General features: G+C 52.6%; 1 protein-coding gene across 1 annotated transcript in view; it reads left to right on the forward strand.

The window, feature by feature from the left end:
* SRRM3 (serine/arginine repetitive matrix 3) overlaps positions 1–27,706 on the forward strand; it is a 171,499-nt gene that overhangs the window by 68,975 nt on the left and 74,818 nt on the right. Inside the window, exon 3 of the mRNA XM_050929110.1 lies at positions 16,787–17,040. Within this exon, the coding sequence (XP_050785067.1) occupies positions 16,817–17,040 (224 nt within the window). The 5' untranslated portion in view covers positions 16,787–16,816. The remainder of the gene's footprint in view (positions 1–16,786; positions 17,041–27,706) is intronic.

Consider the following 27,706-nt stretch of genomic DNA (forward strand, 5'->3'; position numbering starts at 1 on the left):
TCTCAAACTGAATCCATATCTCCCGAATCCTCGTCCAGTGCACAGAATGCACAAACACCCCACCCCATTCCTGGTCAGAAACTTTGCAACGGAAAATGCCGATTTAACAATTGCATGAGTACACATCAAGCTCAGATTTCACAGGAAACCGTTGAAGTGTTTTGAACAACAAGATGAGAAATATGGATTCAGTTAGGGGCTTGGCCAGAGATTCCTTTACGCAAGTCACTTATTGTAAGATTTTCAAAAACTCCTAAGTGACTTAGGAGCCTACATCCTATTTTCCAAAGATTTTAATGGGAGTTAGGTGCCACGGGGCTTTTGAAACTCCACTGGGCATCTGTCTGGCACTTTATAATCAAAACATCCCCCTATTCTCTACCTGTGGCATACAACAGTTTAGTCTCTGGAGGGCTCTTGTCTAATACATTAGTTCACTCTATGGAGACTTGAAATAATTTGATATTTATTTACCTTTTCATTTAGATGGATAATATCAGTGTTTATTTTAGCACTTATTTTTATTTGTATCACTTTAAAATTTCCCAGTTGCAGGAACTTATGGGGGATCAGACACTGGGGGCGGAGAGGCGTGTTAATGGCAGTAGATATTAACATTCCGAAAGCTGACGCTTTATGACTATTAAAATGTAAATTGTTAACATCCACCTGTCAAAATATACAAAGTAAATATTCTTAAATCAAAGCGGGATACGTTCTCAAGCCGCATTTCTCTTTACTTTGTAAATTGCAATGTTTATGTATGGAAATGTTTTGTCCTGGGTTTATGTGTAGGGTGAAACTGACATTTACCGACATTTACTGATAACCATCGAATCCTTCCAAGCCTAACTATAGGCTATGGGGTTGAAATGTAGGCCTAACCGGGCTGGGCGTAGTGGCCTGTGATATATAGGAGGTCAGACCAGATGATCTGATGGACCCTTCTGGCCTTCTCGGCTGATAGCTGTGCAATAAGAACAAAGCCTTGTAATTAAGTAATCAGACGAGGCTGGGAAGGCAGAGTTATCAGGAGACAAGTGACTGCAAGGGGCAGCCCATTGCAGAGGGAAATCTGGGGATGTTCCACAGGCTCTGAGGGTCTCTTATCAAGATTGGGCCTCTCCCAGTGTCTCTGCGCCAGGGCCTTGCTGGGCTGTGGTAGAGACAGCCCTACTTTCTGCGGTGCAGGAGGCAAGCTCTGTAGTGGGGTTGGCTGGCTGCTCCAGAGCTAAGCTTCTCTGTGAACGAAGAGCGCTGTCGGGGGATCGGGATTGTTGGAAGGTTGCAGCTATTGCGCCGCTTGGCGGATTAGGGGCACAATTGTGCTGGAAATTGTGCAGAGCTGCGCCACCCCGGGGAGAGCACTGGGAGGTGTTGTGCCCCTAGGCCATCCGATGGGCCGTGCAATCACCCTGCCTGCTCCCTGCCCCCTTTGGGATAGCTGGCACTGTTAGGAGGCAGGCCCCACGCTGAGGAGAGCAGAGGGATTGCGATTACCCATTTATGCTTCGTCTGATTTACCCTGCCTCTGAACTACCCCTACTAACTGCCCCCCCCTTTCAGGCCAGATCCTGCTCCCACTGATTCAATGAGGGCTTCTGGATGGGAGTTTAAAGTTCAAGCCTTCGGTTTCTTAGATTTCCCAAGCTGTCCCCTTTTCCCAGCATTGTTTGCAGGCCAGTTACTGAGCTGGGCAAAGCCAGAAACTGCGTTCTGTAGGGATCCAGGTGATGTTTTCTTTCAGTTCCAGGCCAGGTGGATTCCCTCCTTGCTGAGTTTCGCGCCGTTCCACTGAACAGACTCAAAAATGTGGGGGCAAAAATTGTGTGTGTGTGTCTGAGAGAGAGAGAATTCACCAGATTTGTGAGGCAGGATGAAACAGCCATTTGGCTGCATCATAAATGTGAGGCAAGGAAAAATCAGTCTCCCTCGCCAGTTTCACCAGCCGTGCAACTTCTGGGGTGCTCTAGTAACAGGTTTGTCTCTCCCCCCCCCCCCCCGCCTTGCAAAAGAAAAGTCTTGGATGTTACCTAAGGGTGTGGTTCTCAAGGGCTCCTTTAGCTCCCGGCACTGAACCTGGTCAGGGGGTTCTCTAGACCAGTCACAGTTTGGGACTGTCACTCACGCATGATCTGACCATAATGGGTCAAATCCTGAGCATGGGGGAAGTGTTTGTTTCAGAAAAATAACAAGTGTCTCTGAGCAGCGGAGCGAAATGATGGTGGAAAAACAAAGGGATCTGGGCTCAAGGTGGGCAGCAGTATTGTTAGGCCCGATGCAGAACCGGGTTAGATGCACCCAGTTGCCAGCCCTCTCCCCAACTGAGCTAGCCCCGATTTCAGCCTCATGCCCTGTTCCAAGAGTGAAACTGGTCCAGCTCTGAGCCAGCCTGGGCTCCAGAGGGATATGAAAAGGGAGAACTGGTCCGACCCTGGGTCTGAACCTGAGCCCTGCCCCTGAACCTCACTGAACCTGGCGGAGCCCCAGTTGCATTGATGCAGATTTTGGGCTCCATACGGGCCTAACTAGCTGATGCTGTGTGGCATGCGGGAGGTCAGACTGGGTGAGCTAATGATCCCTTCTGGCCTTACAACCCCCGTGTTCTCCTGTTGGTTTATCAGTCCTGGAAGGTAACACCAAGGGCTGATACTCGTACAAATAACATTGTACAGCCTTTCAGGAGGGCTGACCACACCAATGGCCGCTGGGTAAAATATGACAAAATACAGATGGCTGCACTGCCACTGTGCATGGGAGATATATTCCCATGTCACCTCGACAGATTCAAATGCCTGAGGACAGATCCAAGCGATGTTTCCCAGTTAGAGTGATTTGGGCAGGTTGGTAAGTTTCAGAGTCGCTGGGAGGTAAATCTGAGCCGGTGGAGACTCTTTCTGTGTTCCGTTCTGATCCCTTTGGTATAGCAGGAAAGCAGGTGGCTGCAGGGAATTAGCAACACACGCAGCAGGACACGGCTGCGAGCGGCTGATTTGTATTCATTTTGCGACAGGGCGTCCCTCTTGTCTCTGAATCTAAGTACATTGAAATATTGCCTCGGAAAGTGGACTCTATTCAGGCATGTGTTTTTGGGGTGGGGGTGGGTTCTTTGTCTCTTGGTCACTCTCTTTCTTTCACCTTCACTTTTCTATTTTCGCTCATTCATGCTCCCTCTAGCCTCTTTTCCTCTTTTTCATTTTCTCTTTTTTCTTTTCTCACTTTCTCACCTTCCGTCTCTATTAATGCTCCTCCTCTCTCTCCCAAATCCTGTTCTCCCTCACAACCACACTGGTTCCCCCTCACTTCCCAGCAGCTCACCCCAGGAAACGCCCCTGCCTCAGCACTTCCCCCCCATTCCGCCATGCACAACCCTCAGGTTTCACTGTCCCCTTGAATTCAAGGAAGCAAACGGGACAAGATGCTCCCACTAATACACAAAGGGGCCGGGTGCTGATCTCGCTGACCCTGGCTTTACGCCACCGGTGAAGCTGCATTGGCTTCAGTGGGTTTACTTCTGATTTACGCTAGTATCAATGAGATCAGACCGAGGCTCCCAGGGAGGCATCTGCATGGGTCGGGGAGGAGGGGGAATCCACCTAGAAAAACGCCTAGAAGCAGCTGGCATCTCTACAAAGCTTTGCATCATCAGTGACAAAACCCATTGACTTCAATCACACTGTTCACATTATCTATCTATCTCTCCTATGTTCATCACTGGGGTTTAATGTGCTGCTGGTCAGGCTGCTTGCTCAGCAACACACTGTAAGAAGAATTTTACTATCACAAAGTTCTGCGGAAGCAAAATTTCACGGATTTTTGTCGAGAATCGGGGTAGCTGTGTTAGTCTGTATCCACAAAAACAATGAGGCGTTTTTAAGGTGCCACTGGACTAACAGGTTTCTTTGAGCGTGAGCAAAAAACCCACTTCTTCAGGTGCATGGAGTGAAAATGACAGATGCAGGCATAAATATACCGACACATGAAGAGAACTCCCTTGTCGTCTTGTGTCTGTATATTTATCTAATCCTGACTGCGGCCTCTGAGTCCTATTGTAATAATAATAGTTCGTAGATCAGACTCTATGGGGGGATAATGATCCTGACCGCCTTTGTGATCTACTGACGAAATGGTCGTGGGAGCCGACATAGAGCTGAAAGAGCTGGGTATTCTGATGATGGTTATTTCCTATATGGAGATAATTGTATCCTGAAATCGGAGGTCAAATGTGATTACTGCCAATCTAGGGGAAATTACCTCTCCACTAGCCCATGCTCTGACTGCCAGCCCCTAATTTTCTAGGAGGAGCTCATATCCAACTGCACCTACCTTTAGCATGTCCAAATCATAGACTGGATGTTTGAAGTGTAGATGGATGGAGGGGGCTTTCCCCAGAGACTGTACTGGGAAACAGAGCTGAGGAGCTCCCGTTAGGGAATGAATTATTTTTTCAAGTGCCCGCTTTTTCCTCCTCTCTTTTCTCTAGCTCTTTAAATATATATATATATAGAGAGAGAGACAGTGCTTGACTGGCACTAGCATGATCGCGTACCCCAGTGCATAAGCAATAGAGTTAAGATGACTGCTTAGGTGCACCGTGATGGAATAAGGAAATAAAAACTAGTATTCGAGAGAGGCTTTAGCTATGACCCCAAGGTTTAGTACTGTGTAATTGGCCAGTTGTATTATCATTTTTTCACTTGTCTTCCTTGAAGTACGTCTTTATTCTTTATTTCTGTATTGCAGAGCAGGGATCAAGGCCCCATTGTGCTGGACGCTATACAAAAACTATAATAAAAAGATGGTCTCTCCACTGAAGAGTGTCATCTCCCATGATGTACCATGCAGCTCAGTCAGAGAGGAGACCCTATTGCTTCCTGGGAGATGTAGTCCAGCCAGTCCTGTAGCGGAGAATGGCGGCTTCAGGGCACATGAACTACAATTCCCAGGAGGCAATGCAGCACCATAGGGAAATACAGTTTCATGTTGAACTGACTTAAAATGAAACACTTTGGGTCAGTTTGACAAACTGAAAGGGCTCCGTATTATTCCCCCTGTTTTACAGGTGGAGAAACTGTCACACAAAGAGGCCTGCAAACCCCTAGGCATGAGCTTAACTTTTCTCTTGTGAATAAGTCCCATTGATTTCAATGGCAGTGCTCAGGTGGAGCCTGTGATTAAGTGCTGGCAGAATCAGGGGCTAAGTGGCTTGCTCCGAGTCACACAATGAGTCAGTAGCAGAGATGGGCCCTACAGAGGAAGAATGGGTCCAGTGGTTAGGGCGTCAGCTGAAGACTTGGGTTCACTTCCTTAGTCACTGTGTGGCCTTGGGTAAGTCACTTAGTCTCTATGCCTTGGTGCCCATCTGTCCAATGAGGATAACACCCTGCTGTGCCTCCCAGGGGTGTTGTGAGGACAGATGCATCACAGATTGTGAGGTGCTCAGATTCCATGGCAAAGGGGACCCTGTAAGTACAGGAGATAGAACCCAGGAGTCCTGAGCGAACCCTTCCAAGTGCTGTTCCGAGTCGGCTTACAAATGGCTTTTGTCAGAACAGCTTTGTGTGGGTTCCCAGGCTCTGCAGTGTAACAACAGAAAAAGTTCAAGGTTTGATCTTCCCATTGCTGGATGTCGCTGTGCCCCACAAGGCAGCTCTGGGGTGGTGAGACCAGGAGGGGGAGTATTGTCCATGCTGGACTGACTCCTGTGATGCGTCCCGTGGGACCATGGCTGGGGGCCTCGGTTATGGGAAGACTCAGCAAGATCTCAGCTACCCAGAGAGAGACCCCAAATTCCTATCCAGCTTCCCTGAACGGGATGGGCACAGACCCTGAGTGGCCTATCGATGATCTTGCAAACAGATCAGTTCCAGCCAGAGCTGATTTCAAGTGTATCTGAGCTTCAGCACGGGTGTTGGTCACACCACGTGTCCCGACTCCCAATTCTCTTCTCTAACCACTGTGCAAGGCTGTTTGTCACAGCTTTACTGTGTGTCCCAGAACGATTCGAGCTGCAGTGACTTTCAGTCTCAGGAGAACCCATAAGTAATTCCCAGGAAGGAAGGCCGCAGAAGGCCACGGCCTTACACAGCCAGATTGGGGAGCCTGTCTCTTCCATGGAAGTAGCTATCCCAAGGTCTCTCACGGATACTTTCAGCACCCCAACCCTGCGGACAGCTCCCACCACACAGAAATACTGCCAGCTCTGCCCTTCCCAGCCCAGCTGCGATGGCAGGAAAGTTCTAGCAGAGAATGAGGCATTTCGGATGATGCTGTCAAGACACAAGCCCACAATGAAGCTACTTTTGCACTTGTGAGAAGTCGCCAATATTTGGTGTTCTCCTCTAAAATTCCCCAGAACATTACAGCCTCATGTCTCTAGACCTAACCGTGAGGGGGGTGGCATCAGAAGTTAGATCAGTGGTTCTCAACCATTCCAGAGTACTGTACCCCTTTCCCGAGTCTTTCGTACCACCAAGTTCCAGCTCACTTTCAAACGACTTGCTGACAAAATCAGACATAAAAGTACAGAAGTGTCCCAGTGCACTATTACTGACAAATTGCTGACTCTCTCCTTTTTACCATGTAATTATAAAATAAATCGATTGGAATATAAATATACGTACATTTCAGTGTATAGTGTATCGAGCAGTATAAACAAGTCATTATCTGGATGACATTTTAGTGTGTATTGATTTTCACTAGTGCTGTTTGTGTAGCTGTTGTAAAACTAGGCAAATATCGAAATGAGTTGATGTACCCCGTGGAAGACCTCTGCGTACCCACAGGGGTAACGTACCCCTTGTTGAGAACCACTGGGTTAGGTAGATTAGATGATATGGGGATGGATGGATGGATAGATAGATGGGCAGGGGAAAGAGAGGGAGAAAGGTGCCTATGCTAAATGGTTATAAGGGGACATCCGTGGGGATGTCTACACTGCAGCTGGGAGCATCCTGGGTAGACAGACAGGAGCTATAAGGGATCAGACTAGTGCACTAGTAATGTGGCCGTTTCTGCATGTCCAGAGGCTCAGACTAGCCACCTGAGCTCAGACCCAGTGTAGACCTCCCTTTGAGGAAGCTGGGCCTACGCTAAGGATTGCACGGCTGACCCAGGAGGATTATCCAAACGGGGCTCGCGCCCGTCCCAAGGAATCACAAAGGGTTTCAGCCAAGATTTGTAAGAGAGGCGAGGTACCTCCATTTTTTACTGCGCAGTTTGTGCTGCCTTAAAGGGGCCTTGATTAGCAGAGAGCGCAGGGCACCTGACCTCTGACAATCACTGTGATTATTTGCGATGTCAGACCTCTCCATTTTTGAAGACTTCTTTGGCAACAGAAAGAATCACTGAACATCAAAGGCAAAGCAAAGACTCCCGGTTCACAGATTTGAGTTGATTATTAAGAAGAAGAATATATCCAATGAGCACTAAGCACTCAGCTAGGGCTTTTCAGCCAAGAATCCCAAAGCATTTTACAAAAGGTGGCTAAGTATTATTAGCCCAATTTTTATGGGGAAACTGAGGCACAGAGCAGGGCAGTGACTTGCTCAAGATCTCTCCTGGCAGAGCCAAGACTGGAATTCAGGGCTGGGATCTGGAAACTAGATGCCGAAAGTTCACAGCCCTAAATCCCTATTTAGGCCCTTGCATGAGCACCCACCAGTAGGAGATGCCGGGCGTGCTACTCTTTTGAAAATCGGGCCACAGGACTCCTGGATCTAATCACTGGAGAGCGCTGCCTAGATCTGCATGTACAGATCAGGCTGTCTCCCCGTTGTACAGACAAGGCAAGGCCCTTGGCTCTGCTTCCTGGGTCCTGCTGGAGTTGTGGGTAGGAAAGACAAGTGTGCTGTTGCTCCCCAGAAGACAAGGGCCTGACTTTCAAACCAGGAAAAGTCCGATCTGAGCCTAATGCGGTGGTGGATGCAGAATGTCACAACCTGCATAGATGCCCAGGACAAGCCTCTCATCTTCCTGATTGAATTGGGGTATCCTGGATTCAAGAGTATTTGTCTCTCCTCCCCGGCCTCTGGGAATGTCTGTTGAGACCCAGGTGTCTCATTCCGGCTGAGGGCTCTGCTGGTTATTTTTGGAGCAAAGAAAAAGAGAATGGAATTTGATCATGGAGGAAGGAGACAGGGACACTTGAAGGTGAAAGAGCAGGAGAGAAAAGTGGAGGAAGAGAGAGAATGATAAACAAGAAGTGTCATTCTTCTCTTACGGGCTCTTCCTTTCCCATGGAAAACAGATACTGGGGAGGAGGGTGGGGCTGCAGGGAGACCCTGGGTGCCCGTTTTGGCTGGGGAACCATTGCCCTGTGGGTTAGAAGTGCTGAGCGGCGATTGGCAATTCAAAGATTGTTCGTGGATTAGCTCATAGCCGGCTGCATGACCAGCGTAGAATCGCTGCCTTTTTCACCTCCTGCCACAGCATTGGCTATTCAAAAGCTTTTCCACCCGCTGGCATGGTCCAGCCATTAATAGTCCATACTGGGCTCGGTGAATAGTGCCTCGCCTCTCGAAGCACTTGACAAACTAGCAGGGGGACTGAGCTGGCTGTGGTGCAGTGGGCTGGGATTCAGGAGCTCTGATTTCTTGTGCCCATGGTGTGACGTGGCCAAGTTACTGCTCAAGGCTCCCGTTTCTCTCCCTTGCACGTACAGAGTGTAAGCTGTGCAGCACGAGGCCCATACACCATGCAGCACCGTGCACCCCTGATCCCAGCTAGGTGCTGCTGCAGTACATACAAGAGCAACAACCGACTGTACTGCAGAGCTGTGGCCACTTCTGGGATGGAGCATGGCCGCTGTTGAACAGCACATGGCAACCCCAGCCAACGGTGAAGGACAGGGAATGAAGGGCTGCGTATTTAATGGAAACCACAGGGCGAATGTGGACAGGTGGAATGAAACTGCGAGGGCTGGGATTTGACCAAGCTGCTGTTTGGGAGACACAGAAACATGCGGTGGGCGTCCTGGGACTGATGAGAGAGCCCCAAAAGGAGTGCGGGAGAAGGGGTTCCACTCCCATCCATCCCATCCTGAGCAGCGCTCACTAGATGCGGGATGGTCGACTCAGAGGATTCACTGGGGAGAGGAGGAATATCTGGGATAGGGGCCTTGCTTGGGGCACCGAACACCGACTCCACCGGGCCTTTAGCAAGCCCTCCCCCTCCACACACTGGCAGTAGACTTGCCATGGGAGCTTCAGTGACCAAAAGAGGTCAGGATGACTCCCCAAAGAGACAGCCCCTCCCTCAGCACAGATGCCTCGTGCACTGCCGAGAAACCGAGTGAGCACTGGATGGATCCGAGGGAGGGATGCCCCCGGCTGGGTCTTTAGCTCCACCTGGGGGAGGGTCTGAATCAAAGTAGCTGGCAGGCGTGGCCCCACGGGACCCGAGCACTAAAGGGTGGTGCCATGCCGCGTCCGTGGCCGATGATTTCATGTCAGAGCATACAGGGAAGGTGCTGACAGAGATTTAAGGGTTTAAGATCAGCTGACAGAGAAGGGATGGGCTGTGAGGCGCTTGGCATTGCAGCCGGAGGGCAAATGATCCAGCTTCCAGCTGCACTGTGCGATTCCCAGGGGGTCTGGAGGATCAGATGCAGTGGGATCTCTTGGCCTTTTAATCCCTGAGCCCTTAAACTTTAAGGAATTTAGGGCCAACAAGATCAGGGCCCCAGTGCCAGAAAGTAAGACAACTCCTCTTTTGGTGCTAGCACTGGCAAGGGAGATGGGGCCAGCCAATGACCTGCAAAGTTCGCTAGGGTTGCATGGCCTCCAACTGCCGTGGTGGAGGATCAGGGCCTCTATTGGTGGTCCTGCCTGCTGTAGAAGGCTTGGCAGTGGGAGCTGTTTTTTCCCCGCACCCCACAGAAAGTGTGCCAGAAGCTGTGGCTGTGTGCATGAGAACACCCTGGAGGGCCCTGGGGATCAAACCAGGCAGCTCCTGGAGCTGTCACTCAATAGCAGGCAGTTATAGACCCCGGTAAACCTGCTCATCTGTACTAAGCCCATTCACTATAGCAGCATGGAGTTCAGGGATGCCCCACAGAACTCCTGGCTTTGCTTGGGCCCAATACTGCCTCAGAAATGTCTGTAAATCGGAGCATTACCAGCCCAAGGGTTACCTGGTAAATGAACTCTGAGCAGGCGCTGTTCAAGATCAAAAGTTTCAGGGAGCATGTCTCATGGTTAGAGTTAAGCCTCCTTCGTTCTAATGGCTCTTGGCCACTGCCTCGCTCTGTGACCTTGGGTGAGTCACTTAACCTTTCTGTGCCTCAGTTTCCCCACCTGTAAAATGAGGATAATGTCTCATAAGTGGATTGTGTGGCTTAATAAATGAATGATCATGAAGCCTGGTCATATTTCTGTTGTTTGGGGGCATTTATCCGGCAGGCCACACCAATACGCTTTTCTGCTTGGACAGCAAAAGACTGGGGACTATCAGAATGCACCTGAGCCCCTGAGATTTAAGGGTTGTGGCAGGGGATACTTCCCCTCTCTCAACTGTAGCCCTGTGAAAACGTTTTGTAACTGCAGTGAATTGCTCTGAGAAGGTGACTGGCTCCAAGCCCCAGCAAGAGGCTGCTATCGCCCAGATAAGCTTCCTCTAGGACTTCCTGAAACTGACAGGGTTGGATGTGCTGCTCCCCCATGAGTGATTAGCTCATTAGCGTAACAGCTTTCCCCGGCGGTAGGCGAAATTTTGGAAGCAGATTGGGTGTCGCGTTACAGCTGGGCCATTTCACTGGCAATCCATCTTCATCAGAGCAGCCTGGCCTGGACTACCACTGCTTCCCCGGACAAGAGCACCTCTTGCCCCTCTTCCCAGCCCTGCCCAGGGGAGATGGCTTCAGGACTGGGCCTGGAAGGGAGCGGAAGCGCCGTGGTTGTGTGCAAGAGGCGAGAGCAGGATGCGAACTGGGCCCTGGTGTTCAGCCGGTCTGTTCATTTACAGTCATTTTCCGCATTTTTCTGGAATCAAAGCGTGAGCCATGAGTCAATGCACAGGCAACCAGCTGTTTCAGAGGTGCCTGTCTCCTCCAGCCAAGTGCTGTTGCCTACCGGTGTGCCAGTGAATGTAGGTCTTTGGAGGGTACTAGTGTGTGTGAAGAGGGAGGGAGGGGATGAGCTGGACACAGTGTTTGGAGCTGAACACATGGCTTGTGGCTTGTAGAATCACAGGGCTGGAAGGGACCTCAGGAGGTCACCTAATCCATCACGCAGCTTGTCACGGAGTGAGGGGGAGTCAGGGCCCTGCACCTCCCACTTCCTGCGATTTACCAGGACTCTCAGCCAGCCAGTAAAACAGAAGGTTTATTAGATGACAGGAACACAGTCCAGGACCGAGCTTGTAGGTACAGGAAACACGACCCCTCCATCAGGTCCATCTTGGGGGGCAGGGAGCTTAGACCCCAGCCCTGGGGCTCCCTCGTTTCCCCAGCCAGCTGCAAACTGAAACTCTCCAACACTTCCCCTCGCCTTTGTCTCTTTCCTGGGCCAGGAGGCCACCTGATCTCTTTGTTCTCCAGCACCTTCAGTTGGCACCTTTGCAGGGGAGGGACCCAGGCCATCAGTTGCCAGGAAACAGGGTGTTGGCCATTCTCTGTGCAGACAGCATCACACTGGCTCTCTCAGGTTCTGCAACAATCACACATCCTTATCCCAGCCCCTCCATACTTGAGAGAAACTGAGGCACTCACAGTATTCAGAGAAAACATTAAGAACATTCCCACTTCGTCACACAATTGTAGACTCAATTCCCATCTCTGCTGTAGACTCAATTGGCAGATTTTTTTCAGAGCCATGCAGCCAACGTGCTGAGCTGTGGCGAAAATCCATCCGTTAATTCTCACCTAGTTTTGGATGGGAACCTCTGAATTTTCAGCTACCCTCTGGGGCTTCCCCTCTCCAGTTTAATTTTCCAGGTGCTAGGAGCACCCCAGACACAAGTTAATATTTGATGACCAAATAAATAGATAAAAGCTTTTCTTGAGATAAGAATCACTCATAAGAGAGATGCAGGAGCAGGAAACTTTTCGTTTTGGCCAATTGAGTTAGAACAAGCTTGGCTGGATTCTGCCTTCCTCCATCTGCACAACAAAGCGGATTCGTACTAGGGTAAGATTTTCTTGGCTCCGACCACAAGAGGAAAGGTGGCCTTCCATATGCCCAGGGCCGGCGCTACCATTTAGGCAGCCTAGGCAATCGCCTAGGGCACCAGAATAAATGGTGGGCGCCATTTTGCCGGAGGGGGCGGCAGGCGGCTCCGGTGGAGCTGCCGCAGTGGTGCCGCGGCTCCGCTGGAGCTGCTGCAGTCGTGCCTGCGGATGGTCGGCTGCTTGCGCGGCTCCGGTGAACCTCTCGCAGGCATCACTGCGGCAGCTCTACTGGAGCCACGGAGCACTAGACCCTCCGCAGGCACCACTGCGGCAGCTCCAGCGGAGCCGCGGGACCAGTGCGCGGGGTGGCGAAATTGCCGTCCGCCTAGGGCGCTCAACCCCCTAGCGCCGGTCCTGCATATGCCCCCAGTGCTAAGTGGTGTGGTCAAGCTGATTTACACCAACTGTGGATTTGGCCCACTCCTGTTCATGCTTCCATGTGTAGGGCTACAGCCATGGTACAGGGGCACCTCAGCAGAGCTGAGATAAGAGGCGCTTTGCCCACCGGGGTGGGGGCAGTGATCCCTATGCATGCTGGGAGCCATTGAGGAAATTCCCTCAAACGGTGGTATGCACCCCACTGATTCCCCTTAGGAGGTGGAGCTCTAGGCCTCTTCAGTGCCCCTGGGCAGCAAGGCAGCATGGGCTAGTGGGTAGGGCACAGGGCTGGCAGCCAGGAGAGCTGTGCTCTAGTTCTGAGTCTGCCACTTATGTGTTGCATGATCTTGGTCAAGTCACTTTTCAATTCTGTGCCTCCACTTCCCCTCCAGACCTTTGTCTGGTTAGATTGTGGTGGTGTCCAGGTTGGCTGCATGCTGTGCTTTCCCATAGCCATGCACTGTCCATGGGCAATAAGAGCCTTTGGAGGTGGGCTCCCTACCACACCTTGCCCTTCTCCCCCCCATGGTATAGTGCCCGTGGCAGCCAGCATCTCTGGCACAAGGCCCTGGAGTTCCCTGCCCCCCTTCCGCTTTGGAATGGGCAGGGGATGCAGTGGGCATTGAGGATGGCATTTTCAGAGCCGTTTTCCTCCCCCCCCCCCTTCCACTGCCGACAAAGTCCTTACAAGCTTCCGCACAGTGGAAACAGAGGGCTGTGTTGCCTGGCAACTGGCAGTACATTGGATCAGTGAATTAAAATAGCTCTGGATGTTGACCCTTTGCAAATAAGAGTTGGAGCAGTTAACGAGCCCCGTAGCTACCATTTGTCCCTGTGCCCCGTGCGTGGCCTGGGAGCAGCATGCCAGGGCCTGGAGGCCTGACTCTGTCCTTCCTCAGGGCAAACTCTGTGGTCTTGGCCCAGAACCCACTCCTGGGGTGAATTACACCCCCTGTCTCCATTCTGCCGGGCGTTTACAACACCTGGGTAGGGCACAGGGGTCTTGAAAGGAGAGAATCAACCCCAGGGGATACCTCCCCCTACTGTGAAACACACCAGCCCCCTATACCAGTCCTGCGCCCAGGCGCTGACCCCCACTGTTACAAAGGGGGAAACTGAGGCACAGAGCAGGGCACTGACTTGCCCAGGGTCACGAATGGCTTCTGTGGCATTGCTGGGAATAGCGCCCAGTTCTCCGGCGTCCCAGACCAATGCTTTAACGACTCTGTAAAAACAAGCTGCTCAGTTTGTTACCCAGATGAAAAGAGATGACTGGATGAGTTCAGAGCTCTGTGGGGGAAGAGACAGAGAGAGGGATCAACCCCCATTAGCATAAGCTCTTCTTAACTGGCACATGTATGGGGCTAAATTGTGCCTGTGGGTACGATTTCCATGCCAAGCGGAGTGTCCTTTGGGTGGGCAAGGGAGCTGGAAACGGGGTTAGCACTGGCATCTCCTGCACCCGCAGAGGGGGCACTGGGCCAGTCCCTCTGCGCAGGGGGCTCGGGGAGGTGGGCCTGATCTGCTCAGCTGTGGCCTCTCCGAGATGCAGAGCCCTCCTGACCTCCCTAGGCAGGCTCCCAGCGCACTCAGGGCATGGTAGCTGAATGGTTTGGGCCCTTTCCTGCCTGGATCTGTTGATCATTGATCCCGCTCTCGCAGCGGGGCAGTCCCAGTCTGGCCCAGGGCACCCGAACCGGGAGTCCCATTCGTTCCCCAGTAGCCTGCCAGGGTGGGCACCTGGATGTAGGTTACCGGCAGTGCTGTCCCATAGGAAGCCAGGGATGCAGCGGCTGGCCAAGGCAGCCTGGAGAAATCACTCCCTCCAGTCTCGCGGGTGGAAGGAAATGACCAGAGCGGAGCATGGGCTCCTGGCCAGAGCCGTGTGCCACTAAGGCCTCGCTGAGGTTGGGCTCTGGAAGAGAAGAGCCATTCGCCTTGAGGGGAGAGAAGTCCATGGCCATTGAAGTTAGTGGGGTTTCAGTGCTGGAGGGGTTTATCCTTGACGTCTCACGGGGGCAGGGCGCTGCTGAAACTCCCCCTCGGATGAGGCAGAGAGGCAGTGGCCTGGCAGAGCCCCTCCCTGGCAGACTGGCACCAGCTGTAGCCACCCCCTCAGCGGTGGGCCACAAGTCTGGGCTTGTTCTGGGCTCCTCTCTGCTCCCGGGTGCTCAGGACGCAGCAGCAAGAGCCGTTGATGCGTCTGCCTGATGGGCCAGACGTTCGTCTCAGTGACACTGAGGTGTTCCAGGCCAGCGCCCTTGGTTGTCCCACAATGCATTGCTGCAACGAGGCGGACGGTAAACCAGACTGCCGCACTCTGGGCCGTAGGGGAGCCTCTTTGTCCCAGCTCTGGAACTCACGCACTGAGATTGCTCAGCAGGTTTCCTGGTCTCTGTCCTCTAAAGATGGGGAGGCTGCAGGGAGCTATGGGGTACTTGCTCCCTGTACTGGGGGATGTTCCTGCTATTCTAAGCCAAACTGAACCCCCAAGGCTTTTTGCAATGGGCACCTGATATGAATAATTAAGTTTTGTGCTTAATTTCATAACCTGCTTTCCAAGAGACACGCAGTAGCCAGATTTCATCTACAGGCTCTAGGGTTATGGGAGGCTGCACTGTGCCTGGTAATTCACAATCGGTACCTAATCATTGTCTCAGCTAGCAGGTAGCTGTGGCTTTCCTCCCAGCACGCCCAGCTCTCTCAAACCTTTATCATTAGCTGAGGAGCTCAGCTGGGATTTTCCTGTGGTGAGGCTTCAATGTGGCCATCATAGAACCTCTTAGACTTGTGCAAAATGCCTGGCTTGAGCTTGTGTTTAATGAAATAATCCAGTTCAACAAGATGACCCACGTGCTTTGCTACAGCCAGGGAGTCAAAAGAAATGGCTCAGTGCAGCAGGGCAGAGAGCTCTCTTCTCAAGTTGCATGTCTTGGGTGAGTGGGGTAGAATTGTATAAAAGCTCTCGAAGACGGCTGAATCTGGCTTCCCTTGAAGCCAGTGGCCAAACTCTAGGATCAAATTAAGATGAGGGAAAGCAGTTCTGAAGCAGGTCGAATGCTACCACTTCCAGAGGGGACGACTGACTGGTGTGTAAGCAACCCCCTGCTCTGGCTGTCTGTGAGCACTGAACCTGAGACGTCTGGCTCTAAAAACGTGAGCCATTACTGTGTGATCTTAATAACCAGCTCTGTAGCTCTTAGGCAGTAACAGATTCATACAGCTCTATGCATGGTCCAGCCTCTACAGGGAGACAGAAGAGCTGCATTGTAAGTCTGGCTACAGCAAGAAGCACGTGGGTCGCCTTACTCTGAATACAGATTTGAATCCCAGCTGGGTCAGGTCTCCTTAGATTTTCCAGGGGTAGGTGACTACAGTCTTGTGGTGCTATTTGAAATGCAGCTCTCCTCTAACAAGGGGCTGTATTAAATGACACCTCCTAGTTCCACAGCCCTGCTTCCTTGTGTGTGTCAGTCGGATCTGCTGGCTTTAGGAACCCAAATGGATTGTGGCTACATTTCATTCCTGTTGGCCCTCCTCGTGTATCAGCAGCTGAATTGTTTGCTAAGTTCCATGGAATGCTGGTTTAGATGTGGGGGTGGCGGCTGCAGAGTTGTGATCCAGGGCAGACAGGAAGACAGTGGGGTTGCATAGATGTCACCAAAGGCATGGTTTGCCCAGCAGAACCTTGATTACTGGTGGTGATGTGCAAGAAAGAAAAGAACCCAGCTTGACTCTCAGATCCCAGGCATTTGCTAGTAAACTGATCAGGTTTGAGCTGGAAATCCTGTTGACATGATGAACCCAGATGCTATTTCTACAGTCTCTTTGCTGAGTAGGGTCTCACTTTCTAAAGCCAACCAAGCTGGACCTTGCTGCAGTTGGTCCAGGGATGTGATCCCCTGTTGAAAGAGGGTCTTTCACGTGATGCTTTTATTGCTGGATGACGTGGGATCTGTGCCCACTGTGCACTGCCTTTTCATTTGTATCTCCATGGCTCCAGGACCCCTCCTGGATTAGAATCTCCTTCTCTCTCTGATTTAACAGCAACCGCCCTGCCTGGCTGCTGGTGTGCGTCCCCGATGTGCTGAGAAGCAGATTAGAACAGCTCGTCCCCCATTAAGCTGTCAGTATTAATTTAGCAGAGTGGCTTAGTGCTCAGCTGTATTTTTTTCCTCCCTCCTGGTTGGGGATAGGGAAGCTGGAAATGATTTACCATGAATTTGTTTCTATTCCTCGCAGGGGCTGTGGAGTCGGAGGGCGCACGCTGGGATGGCCCTATATAATAATGGGGCCAAGATGCCTTCCCCCCAGGAGGCGGCCAATGGCTTTCCCCAGCCCGGTGCCTCCAGCACCTGGCACAAGCCGGAGGAGGAGGTGCGGCTGGTGGAGCCCAGCCTGGTGAAAAAGGCTCACCGGGAGATCCTGGATCACGAGCGGAAGCGACGGGTGGAGCTGAAGTGCATGGAGCTGCAGGAGATGATGGAGGAACAAGGGTGAGTGATGTCCTTCTGGAGGAGGAGGCTTTCCTGAGTGTGGCAGGTGGGACCGTTTCTCCCCTAGCAAAGCCCACACCATACACTCCAGTCTGGGCACACTGCTCTCCTAAGAGGCCATCAGAGCCAGGCAACCTGAAACCCAGTACATCACACCCCGGAGCAGGCCATTGGCCGTCCTCACCCACAGCAGGGCAGTGCCTGGGAATCCCTGGCCCCAGCCCCATATTCAATCCACTAGACCATGCTGGATTTCTCCACCACTCGCCAAGCTGCAGTCTAGGCCAGGACTGCTCATGTTACAGCCTGAGGGTAGGAGGAAGCTGTCTAGTGCTTGATACATCCCAGTGCTCGACAGATGCTGGCCCCAAAGGATCAAAAACAAGGGCTTCAAGTAAGGCCCCTGTGGCTGAATGTAGGTGGGTTTTACAAAAGTGCCGAGGTGAGTTAGGAGCAAAGATCCTTTTGACTTGAGTGGGGCTTGTGCGCCTACCTCCCAGAGGCACTTCTGAAATCTGTGGCTAAATATGGATTTTGGAGACTAAGCTGTGGCTCCTCTGGTTGGAAACATTGGCCATTGCCTCACTCCAGCTCTTTGTTACCTGACAGCTCTTCAAGGGGCTTAGATACCTAACGCCTGTGGATTTCAGTGATAGTTAGAAGTTCCAGGACCTGGGCCAAAGTGACAGCCCAAGAGCACAGAGAACCAGGATTCGCACTCAGGATCTCCTAGCCTCATGCCTGTTTGTGCAGACCGTGCTGACGCTCCAGTGATCAGTCAGAGGAGGCAAGGGAGAGGCTGGAGTGGCCGAGAGGTTGGGGTGCAGGGTGGTTCCTGCGGTGGGTTCTCTCCCGTATAGGGTGTAAGACTGGGAAAGCGTGAAGGCTAAGCTGCTGCTACCAAAACAGAGGTCCTGGCAGATCCACGGTCCACCCCAGCGCTGCCAGGTCCTGCTCGTACACCTCTCAAAACACATCATGTTCTCCCGGGAACACAGGAATCAGACCCATCTCACCCAGAATGCTGCCACCCAGCACGTGGGTCACTTCTCCGTTCCCTCTTCCTCCGTCCAGACTGCCAGGCTGCTCTGCGCCCTCAGGGGATCTGTCCCAAAGTATTTTGGGGCCAGATCTTACTGAGCCCAGACAGGCGGGTGCACTGTAGGGTACGATCAGAGACAGGCAGATAAGCAGAGGGGCAGTGAGATGCACCGTTAGCCCAAAATGTAACGTGTTTGTGTTTTTCTGTCCTGCTCAGAAGCTCCAAGGTGGCTAAGTGGCTGCCTCCTGGTTCTGAATATCTTCTCTCTGTCTGATTGCAGGGGAACCGTCTGCCTCTTCCACACATGACCCTTCTTTTCCATCTCTGTCATTTTCTCCCAGCCTTTTCTGACAGCTTCCCACCGTAGGCATTTCTCCAGCTGGGTAGGCAGACACGATGTCATCTGCACTAACAACACCCAGAGCTGTCTGGAGCTGCCAGTCTGGGGCATTCACACATGGAGAGAGGCTGTCTCCATCTTTCCATCACCAAAGGCTGGTCCAGAGAGCTTTGCAGCAAGCCCGGCCCCATGCCAGGTTCACTGGCTGGCACACCCTGCGCCACCGTGCTATCTTTGATCAGGGCATAGATGGGCCTGGAGAATCCTGGCAATGTTCAGCCACAGGAATGAATCCAGAGGAAATGCCCAGCAGACTGTTAGGGTTAGGGCTCTGGACAAGCTAGAGCGTGTGGTTTGCATTGGGAAAGGAGCATGGTGATCATATTTAAATTAGGGACACAGGAAACTCTAGACTGGATCACACCCATGATCCACTTATCCAGGATCTTGTCTCGGACAGCGCCTAGCACCAGATGCCTCAGAGAAAGGTGCAGGAAACCCTACCAGAGCAGATATCTGCCCTCCACGAAAGTCTCATCCTAATTAGGCATTGGTTTAAGGCCTGATGTAGGAAGGTTAATATCCCTTCCAAAAATGTATTAACATTAACCGTTATAACTCCGGATATTCTTGTTATCCATAGACATATCCCATCCCTCTTTGATTCTTCCTATGTTCTTGGTCTGAGCTGCATCCAGTGACAATGAGTTCCACTGTCTAATTATGCATATTTCAGCCCCAGTTGTTCCCTGTCTGGGTTAAATTCTCCGTATGGTTGGGAGTCCTCAGTGTCCGTGCAAAGGCCCTCTGGAATGCCTGCAGGTATTTTTGAGAGTCGGGGCTGTAGAAATGCGTGTTTTCTCTGTTTGCTAAAATTTTCTTCTCGCTTTTCTTGGACGGAGAGGAGGGGGTGCCTTTCTCAGAAACTCTTGCCGAGAACAAAGGCCAAACACCTCATGCACGTAGCATCCAAATTTTCAAGAGAAGGTGCACGTGGATATTTGGCCCTAATCTCTTCTGAAAACTGGGCTGTGATCCATGTTGACACCCAGTGCTCACAGTGCCTTTGGCAAGGTTCAGGTTAGCAGTTCAGAGCTGCAGGAGTGACACGGGTTTGAAGTGAAGAAGGATTGAGGGTTACCTGTGCTGCGAGTGAATTATTGACCAGAACATAAGAACAACCAGACTGGGTCAGACCAAGGGTCCATCTAGCCCAGTCTCCTGTCTACCGACAGTGCCCAATGCCAGGTGTCCGAGAGGGAATGAATAGAACAGGTGATCATCAAGTGATCCATCCCCTGTTGCCCATTCCCAGCTTCTGGCAAACAGAGGCCAGGGACAGCATCCCTGTCCAGCCTGGCTAATAGCCACTGATGGACCGATCCTCCATGTGTGGAAGGATAGTTCAGTGGTTTGCTTGTTTGCTTGCAAGAACCTAGACCTGAGTGCTATTCTCTTCTCAGACACAGACTGGGTAAGTCATGTCGTCTCTCTGTGCCTCAGTTTCCCTGTCTGTACCATGGGGGTAATAGCCTCGCCTTGCTTCTCCTGGGTGCTGTGAGGCTAAATGCAGCAAAGATTGTGACATGTGGATATTAAGGGACAAGCACATCAGTACCAGAGCTGGGTACACAATGGAGTGGTGCGTTGTGTGGGTTTATGTTGCAAAGTGTATCTCTGCCAAGAGAAGTCCTTGAGCCTTCAGCAGGGGGCAACATTCTGCTCTCCAATCGCCGCAGCAGGGATTCCGATCTGCTGGCTAAACTCGTTTCTAGCCTGGTTTCACCACCTAAGTGGGGATTTGCACTAGAAAACCTGTTTGAAACCTGATCTGGCCACATCCTTGGTTAGACCCTGCAATGGTGTTTAACGTGAGATCTCGTAGAAGGGAGCTAAGCGTAGATTCGAATCTAAGTGATCTAACTGTGTCCAACTCCCCAAGCCCCGAATCTCTCCAGGAGGACGTCCCCCAGAACCCCTGTCAGCTCTGCTCCTGCTCAGTGCATCACCCCAGTGGCTGATGCCGGGCCGGACCAGACCTGACATGTGCCCGGCCTTCGATATATAACTGGGGGCCCCTGCACTGCTCCACAGCCAAACGCTGCTTTGAAACCCTGACCTCCTCCCGTAGTTTGCAGGGCTTGGGAAAGAGGCTGCAGAGAAAATAAAGCAGCGGAGTGGCAGCTGAATGCTCCATGGCTTGGTTTACAGTGGAGGCGGGAGAGGGTGTTTCTTTGCTTGCTTTGTTTACTGCCGCTCGTGGTGAAAGTAGCTGATAAATTATTGAGTTTTTCAGTTATTCCCTGGCCTCCAGGGGGGCGGCGGTGGCAGGCAGTTGACGTGCTCGGAGCGCAGGGCGAGATTGGATTTCACGCTCAGCAGCCAAGGCAAACGTTGGGTGTGATTCACCGTTCTGGGTTCACCTGCCCTAGTCACCCCCAGCCCCGGCCTGGCTTGTGTTGTCTGCCTCTGCAGCATTAGGGCTGTAACAAGAAATAGCAGCAGAGGTGAGAGGGAAACTTCTACCATGCTCGTCATCTGAGCTCCTTCCTGTCATGCATCAAGCCATGCGTTTGTTCATCATCGCAATCCCTTGAGCCCAGGCTGGTTCCGGGGCTGGGGAGAACCCAGCAGCCTTTGAGGCCTTGGAACCGATTCCATTTAGGTTAACAAAAGAGGTGTGAATTCGCATAACCGCCACTAGCACAGGGTGGGGCTTTGTTGCGCTCTAGTGGTTGGTCAGCGTAAGACTATAAGAGCCTACTACTGCTACAAGCTAATGGAGCTTGGCTGGAAGTAGGGGGCTGTCTGTGTGTGGTACATACATCGCGGCTGTTGTAGTAATGGGGCCAAAAAGGAACCTCAAACCAACTCTCCCCACTCCCCTGAGTGTTGGAGAAAATGGCAGGATTGGTGTCTGGGATCTGGGTTCCCATACTTGTGGGTCCAGGTCAGATATGAAGGAGGGGTGCCTTTGCAGCGGGAGATGGCAGGAATCTTGCCAGGTCAGTAGATCATGTGAAATTTCTGCCCTCTTCAGCCAAAATGTTCCCGCAGCAGCAAGGCGCGATTCTTGCTGTGGTCATGTCAGAACCCAAGTTCCGTCTGTGACGAACTGGGAAAGTTCTTAATGTTTGCTCTGAATACTGTGTTGGTGCCTCAGTGTCCCCATGGCAGTTCTTAAATATCTGGCAGAGCAAAGGGCCAGTGCACCTAAATGCCTGACACTCTGTCTCCTAGCAACTGATGGCCTGGGTCCCTCCTCTGCAAAGGTGCCAGCTGAAGGTGTTGGAGACAAAGGGATCAGGTGACCTCCTGGCCCGGGAAAGGGGCTGAGCAGAGAGGAGGGGCTGGGAGTGGTGGTTAGTCTGGAGCTGGCTGGGGTAAAGGGTGGAGGGCAGACCTGGGGGTCTGGCTCACTGCCCCCCAGAATGGACCCGGCTGAGGGGTCCGGTTCGCTGTATCTACAAGCTCTGTTTTAGACCCTGTTCCTGTCATCGAATAAACCTCTGTTTTACTGGCTGGCTGAGAGTCACGTCTGACTGCAAAGTGGGGGTGCAGAACCCGGTGGCTTCCCCAGGACCCCGCTGGGGTGGACTCGCTGTGGGAAGCGCACGGAGGGGCAGAGGATGCTGAATGCTCCAAGGAGAGACCCAGGAGGTGAAGCTGTGTGAGCTTCTTGCCCTGAACAAGTCTGCTCCAAGGGAGAGGAGGCTCCCCAAAGTCCTGACTGGCTTGGTGGGGAGCAGTTCCAGAGCATCGCCCGGTGACTCCGTGACAACTGGTGGCAGCGGCGGGACGTATTGCACCCCGTGAATGGCACTGCTTGCAGTAAGTGACTGGGGAGCAGTAAAACAAAGGAGGGATAATGAGGACCAGGCATGCTGAAGGCTCAGAGAGGGACGGTTTCAGGGGGCAGTTAACCTCTGGGAGTGTGTGACCAGCGAGAAGGACTGTTGGAGTAACGGGGTCCCCCTGAGGATTGCAGCGAGCAGTCTCAGGGGCGGAGGAGCTTGCCGCTCGACCCTGGGAGAGAGAAGGATTTTTGCAGTAGCAGGGTTCCCCGGGGGATTGCAGGAGCAGTCCCAGGGGCGGAGGAGTCTGCAGCTCGACCCTGGCAAAGAGGTGGTGATCACGAGAAGGGCTGGCACACCAGGGGTTCTTCCTGGAAACCATGGGGGAGCCAAGAGCACACAGGCCTGTGAGTCCAGAGCCACTTGGGAACGGTGAAGTGATGGCCTATCACCATCTCCTTGAGAAGGACATTGTGATCCTGTGCACAAAGAGAGGGTTACGCATGGGGAAATTCACCAAGGCACAGTTAATCGTGCAGTTGGAGGAAAAGGACCGCTCTGAGGAGCAGATTCCTGGCCCAGATGGGGCTACAAGAGGATCTGAGAGCAGCTGGAGCATCAGCCAGGCATCCCCGGGAGTCTGGTCCCCAATCAGACGAGGGTCTTCACGATTGGGTTCCCTATCAGGAGATTGGAGACGGATGGGATGGGAGCAGAGCCCGAGAGAGCAAGAGGACCGTGAGAGAGAGCAAGAGCCCGAGGAAAAGCTGCAGGAGAAGCAGCAGCAGCGTGGACTGGTGATGGTGGATCAGAGAGACATAGGGGGCTGCCCAGGGGTCAGTGGGGAAACACGCCTGCAGGGGCGAGACCCTGGGACAGAGAGAACTGTGGTGGTGCAGCCCCAGATGCTGAGGGACTGTGGGACCTGGGTGAAGTTCCCTGGGGTGAGGCCCCTCGGCCTGCCTATGGCCCAGATCCCTGTGCAGACCCAGAAGGGGTCGGGCTGGCTGGTAGTTGGGGTTCTCCAGGATATCGGCTGGGAGGCCCTGTTGGGGGGTGACTGTCTTCCCATGGGACAGGATCCAGGCCCCGCTCCTGTAACGGCCGAGGGTTTGAATTCAAATCCAGGGAACCAATTGGCTTGGATTGAAATGGTCAGTGAAAATGCAAATAACCTGGCTGGCAGGGGGGAGGGGCTGCTGGGCTCAGGATACCTGCCTACCTGTAACCAGCCCCCTGGGGCTGAGAGGGAGGGAGAGATGCTCCCCGCCCCCCTGCACACCGGAGAGGGGGCTCACGCTGGCTCTGATGCTGTGACCAGAGCAAAGAGCTCGCTGCCTGGCCCCACTGGGACAGCAAGGGCAGTGCTGAGCACGGGGGCAGCTGAGATCCCAGCTGAGTGGGGGGACACCCGGGCAGGGCAGGTCAGCTGCCAAACAGGTTTGCCTGGTCCAGACGTGCTGCTGGGAAGTGATTACACAGCAGGGAGGGAGCTACCAGGGACAAGGCTCAGGGGGGCTGTGACCCCAGGCCCAGCCAGCGAGAGGGAGCAGGTCCCACTCCCTGCCCCAGCCGCTGAATCCCAGACCGAGCTGCAGAGGGATCCCTCCTTGAAGAAGCTGCAGGAACTTGCTGGCCACAGCGCTGCAAACCCCCTTGGGGAAGGCTGCAGGGACAGAGTCCTGCAGGAGAAGGGATTCCTGTACCGGGAATGGGCTCCCCAAGGGGAAGTAGAACTGGGGGGAATCGGGAGGCAGCTGGTGGTACCCCAGGAATCCACAGGGTTCTTCCCGTTCGAGCTCCTGGATGGGAGGAGAGTGAGGGGACCCCTGGACCTGAAGAGGGAGGATTGGATGGAGAAGGGGGAAGACCCCCAGGGGGATCTCTTCCCTGAGGTGGGAGACAATCTCCCCATCAGGTGTTTCCCATTCAGAGTCACTGGGAAAGCAGCCCAGAACCTGGAGAGAGAGGTCAGGAACATGCTGGCTTTAGATGGGATCCAGCCGTTTTACAGCCCATGGGCCTCACCCGTGGGGCTGATCCCCAAGGGAGACAGGATGATCTGGTTTTATGAGGGCTATCAGAAGCTTAAAGCCATCACAGTGTCTGGTGCCGACCCCATGCCTAGGCCTGGGGAGATTCTAGACAAGCAGAGGGCGATAGAGAACTTGGCCCTGGCAGACACTGATAACATGTGCATCTTTAGCCAGACCTGGGAGGAACAGGTGTCCCAGGTGAAGAGGGGGCTGGGCTGCCTCAAGGAGGTGGGACTGACCTTAAAAGCTGGAAAGTGTAAGGGGGGACGGCAGAGGTGTTGTGTCTGGGCCACAAAGTGGGAAGTGGCTGCCCAAGCCCAGAGCTGGCCAAGGCCAAGATGGGGGCTCTTAAGTGCTGGGAGAAGACCCCGTCCCAGTTTGGACCCCAGAGGTATTGGGGTAGCAAAAGGGTTCAAGCCGCATAAACCTTCCCACATGCGGCCTGCAAGTGCCATCAATCACACCCGACCTAAGGGAGGGCGTGAGACTGGACTGTCCTGCTGTAACTCACACCAAGGAATGGGAGAGATGCTGGGGCATCCATGGGAACGTTGGTGGGTTCGAACTTCCCCAGGTCACTGGCTGGAGTGACCTCGCTCAGTTCGGTCTCGAAGGGGGGAGAGATGTGACGAACTGGGAAAGTTCTTAATGTTTGCTCTGAATACTGTGTTGGTGCCTCAGTGTCCCCATGGCAGTTCTTAAATATCTGGCAGAGCAAAGGGCCAGTGCACCTAAATGCCTGACACTCCGTCTCCTAGCAACTGATGGCCTGGGCCCCTCCTCTGCAAAGGTGCCAGCTGAAGGTGTTGGAGACAAAGGGATCAGGTGACCTCCTGGCCCGGGAAAGGGGCTGAGCAGAGAGGAGGGGCTGGGAGGGGTGGTTAGTCTGAAGCTGGCTGGGGTAAAGGGTGGAGGGCAGACCTGGGGGTCTGGCTCACTGCCCCCCAGAATGGACCCGGCTGAGGGGTCCGGTTCGCTGTATCTACAAGCTCTGTTTTAGACCCTGTTCCTGTCATCGAATAAACCTCTGTTTTACTGGCTGGCTGAGAGTCACGTCTGACTGCAAAGTGGGGGTGCAGAACCCGGTGGCTTCCCCAGGACCCCGCTGGGGTGGACTCGCTGTGGGAAGCGCACGGAGGGGCAGAGGATGCTGAATGCTCCAAGGAGAGACCCAGGAGGTGAAGCTGTGTGAGCTTCTTGCCCTGAACAAGTCTGCTCCAAGGGAGAGGAGGCTCCCCAAAGTCCTGACTGGCTTGGTGGGGAGCAGTTCCAGAGCATCGCCCGGTGACTCCGTGACACCGTCTCAGACCCGAACCCATGTCCAAACCTCCTCCCTGCTCTTTCCCCCTAGATGTTTTGTTCCCTTCCCCTCTTTGCTCCTTTCTTGCATGGAGCGACTAAGCAGCAGCCTCGGGAAGATGCAGTGTGGTGTCACTAGGCAGCACTGGCTGTGGCCAGCAAAGCCAGAGAGAACCTCAGGGTCTGTCTGTGTCCAGCTGTCCCATAGAAACTTCCCTGGATGTTCATTCCAGCTAGGTCCTCTCTCTTCTCTACTGTGACAGCTTCTGCCTGGACGCAGTGATCCACTCACCATGGTCAGAATTACATCCCAGCTTGTCTCTCTAGAGAGATTCTTGTTACTTGCCTCTCCCCATGGCTCAGAGCCTGGCCCAGCAGATCCAATGCACTTCCACTGTGGCATGGCTTGGGGACAGCCTGCCTGGACCTAGCCTGGCAGGGGTGTTCCAGTTTCTTTCATTTTAAGTAGGTTCATCTTGATGATCTTTCAAGTAGCGTTTCTCCGTCGAGATGTAGATTTCAGAAGATAAGCTCTCGGGCCTGTAGGCTGAGTCCAGCATAGAAAGGTCACAGTAATCGCCTTTCTTCCAGGAAGCCTAAGAACGTATGTCTGTGGTTCGATTAGTGGAGAAGAAAGTGGAGATGGTCACGCTGATGGCATAAATTTGATTTTATTTGCATGTCGCTGATAAGTGAGCGTTTAATCAGCTGGCTTTGTTGCAGGAGGAGGTGTGGTCTGCCATTCAGAAGACCTGGCTTCTATTTCTGGCTTTGCCACTAGGCCGTTGGGTGACCTTCGGCAAGTCACGTCACAGTTCTGTGCCTCAATTTCCCCACCTGTAAAACAGGGATAATGACATTGATCTCCTTTGTAAAGCACTTTGAAATCTACTGATGGAAAGTGGCCTATGAGTAACAAGTTGTGCCGGGGGGTTTCTCAGTCCTTATTTTTGGGGGAGTTGTATTTGGAGGTTGATGTTGAGCTTTGGGATCTAGAACTGAATGGAGAGCCGCCTCCTTAGACTCCTTAGAATTTATATAAGGATTGATTATTTTTAGTACTAATTGGATGATTCAGCTGCAATCCAATACTGAGACTAATTTGTTTGATTTTGCTTTGATCCTGCGAATGTAGCAGTGTTAATAACAGCTCAGCTCTGGAGAGATGTTTTCTAGATATTTTTAGGTTTGTTTGAGAGCTTTTAACAACCTTTATAAAAAATGAAACTATTCCTGGATCACTTGTTCCCCAGTAAATATCATGAGTCCAAAACCTTTGATGGCCTGGGGGTGGATACCAGGCTGTCAACCTGAAACCCTGACCAATTACCCCTAAATCAGTCTGGAGATTTGTCTCCAGTGCGGTCAGAGGTGTGAATGGGGCATGTGTAGACAAACCCAAACTAGTTTTGGTCTAGCTAGCACCACTAACAGGAGCAGTGAATTCACAGCGGCTCTCATGCCACAGCTTCGCTGCTGCTGTTGGAGCTAGCCCGATTAAAGCTAGCTTGGGGTGTCTCCACACACCCTAGTCACTCTGCGGATTGCACTGTAGATGTACCCTGTGGCTCTCCCATAATTGGCACTCGCTACAGGGACCCTGTTAGATCCTGAATGAAAAGTTGACCTGTGTATGTTTATCCTTATTGGAACACAGGCACCCGGATGGCATGGGAACGAACAGCAAAATAAAACCCTGCGATAGACCCTGGGGCCTGTTCTTTGGATCAACAGATTGTCCCAGCACCAAGCCAGCAGTACTGCAAAAAGCAGAGCCAGCCCTATAGCTTCCAGCGTTCGTGGTTTTGTGAGTGACAGAGACCAGCTGAGAAACTTGCTTTGGAGTTTTTCTAAATTGCTTTTTTGATGATCTGAATTTTAGCTTTGAACAGCAAAGGGAGGGCAGCGTGACTGGCATCTAAGCACTAGCCAATTGCCATTTCTCTTTGGGCAAGGGGCTTCCTGAATCGAAACTGACAAGCGTGTTCCGACTCTGAAAGGTCTTTCACGCTCTGTATTTCTGCCTTTGCCAGCAAGTGCATTTCGAGAAGCTTCAGGTTACAGCTGGGAAGTCTGTGGTTCTCCTGCCTGTGTGCCTCTTCTTGCCCAAATCACTTCACGGGGCCCAATTCACTGTGCGGGATTTGCAAAGGTG

This window comes from Gopherus flavomarginatus, chromosome 19 (assembly GCF_025201925.1).
Source record: "Gopherus flavomarginatus isolate rGopFla2 chromosome 19, rGopFla2.mat.asm, whole genome shotgun sequence".
NCBI classification, from domain to species: Eukaryota; Metazoa; Chordata; order Testudines; family Testudinidae; genus Gopherus; species Gopherus flavomarginatus.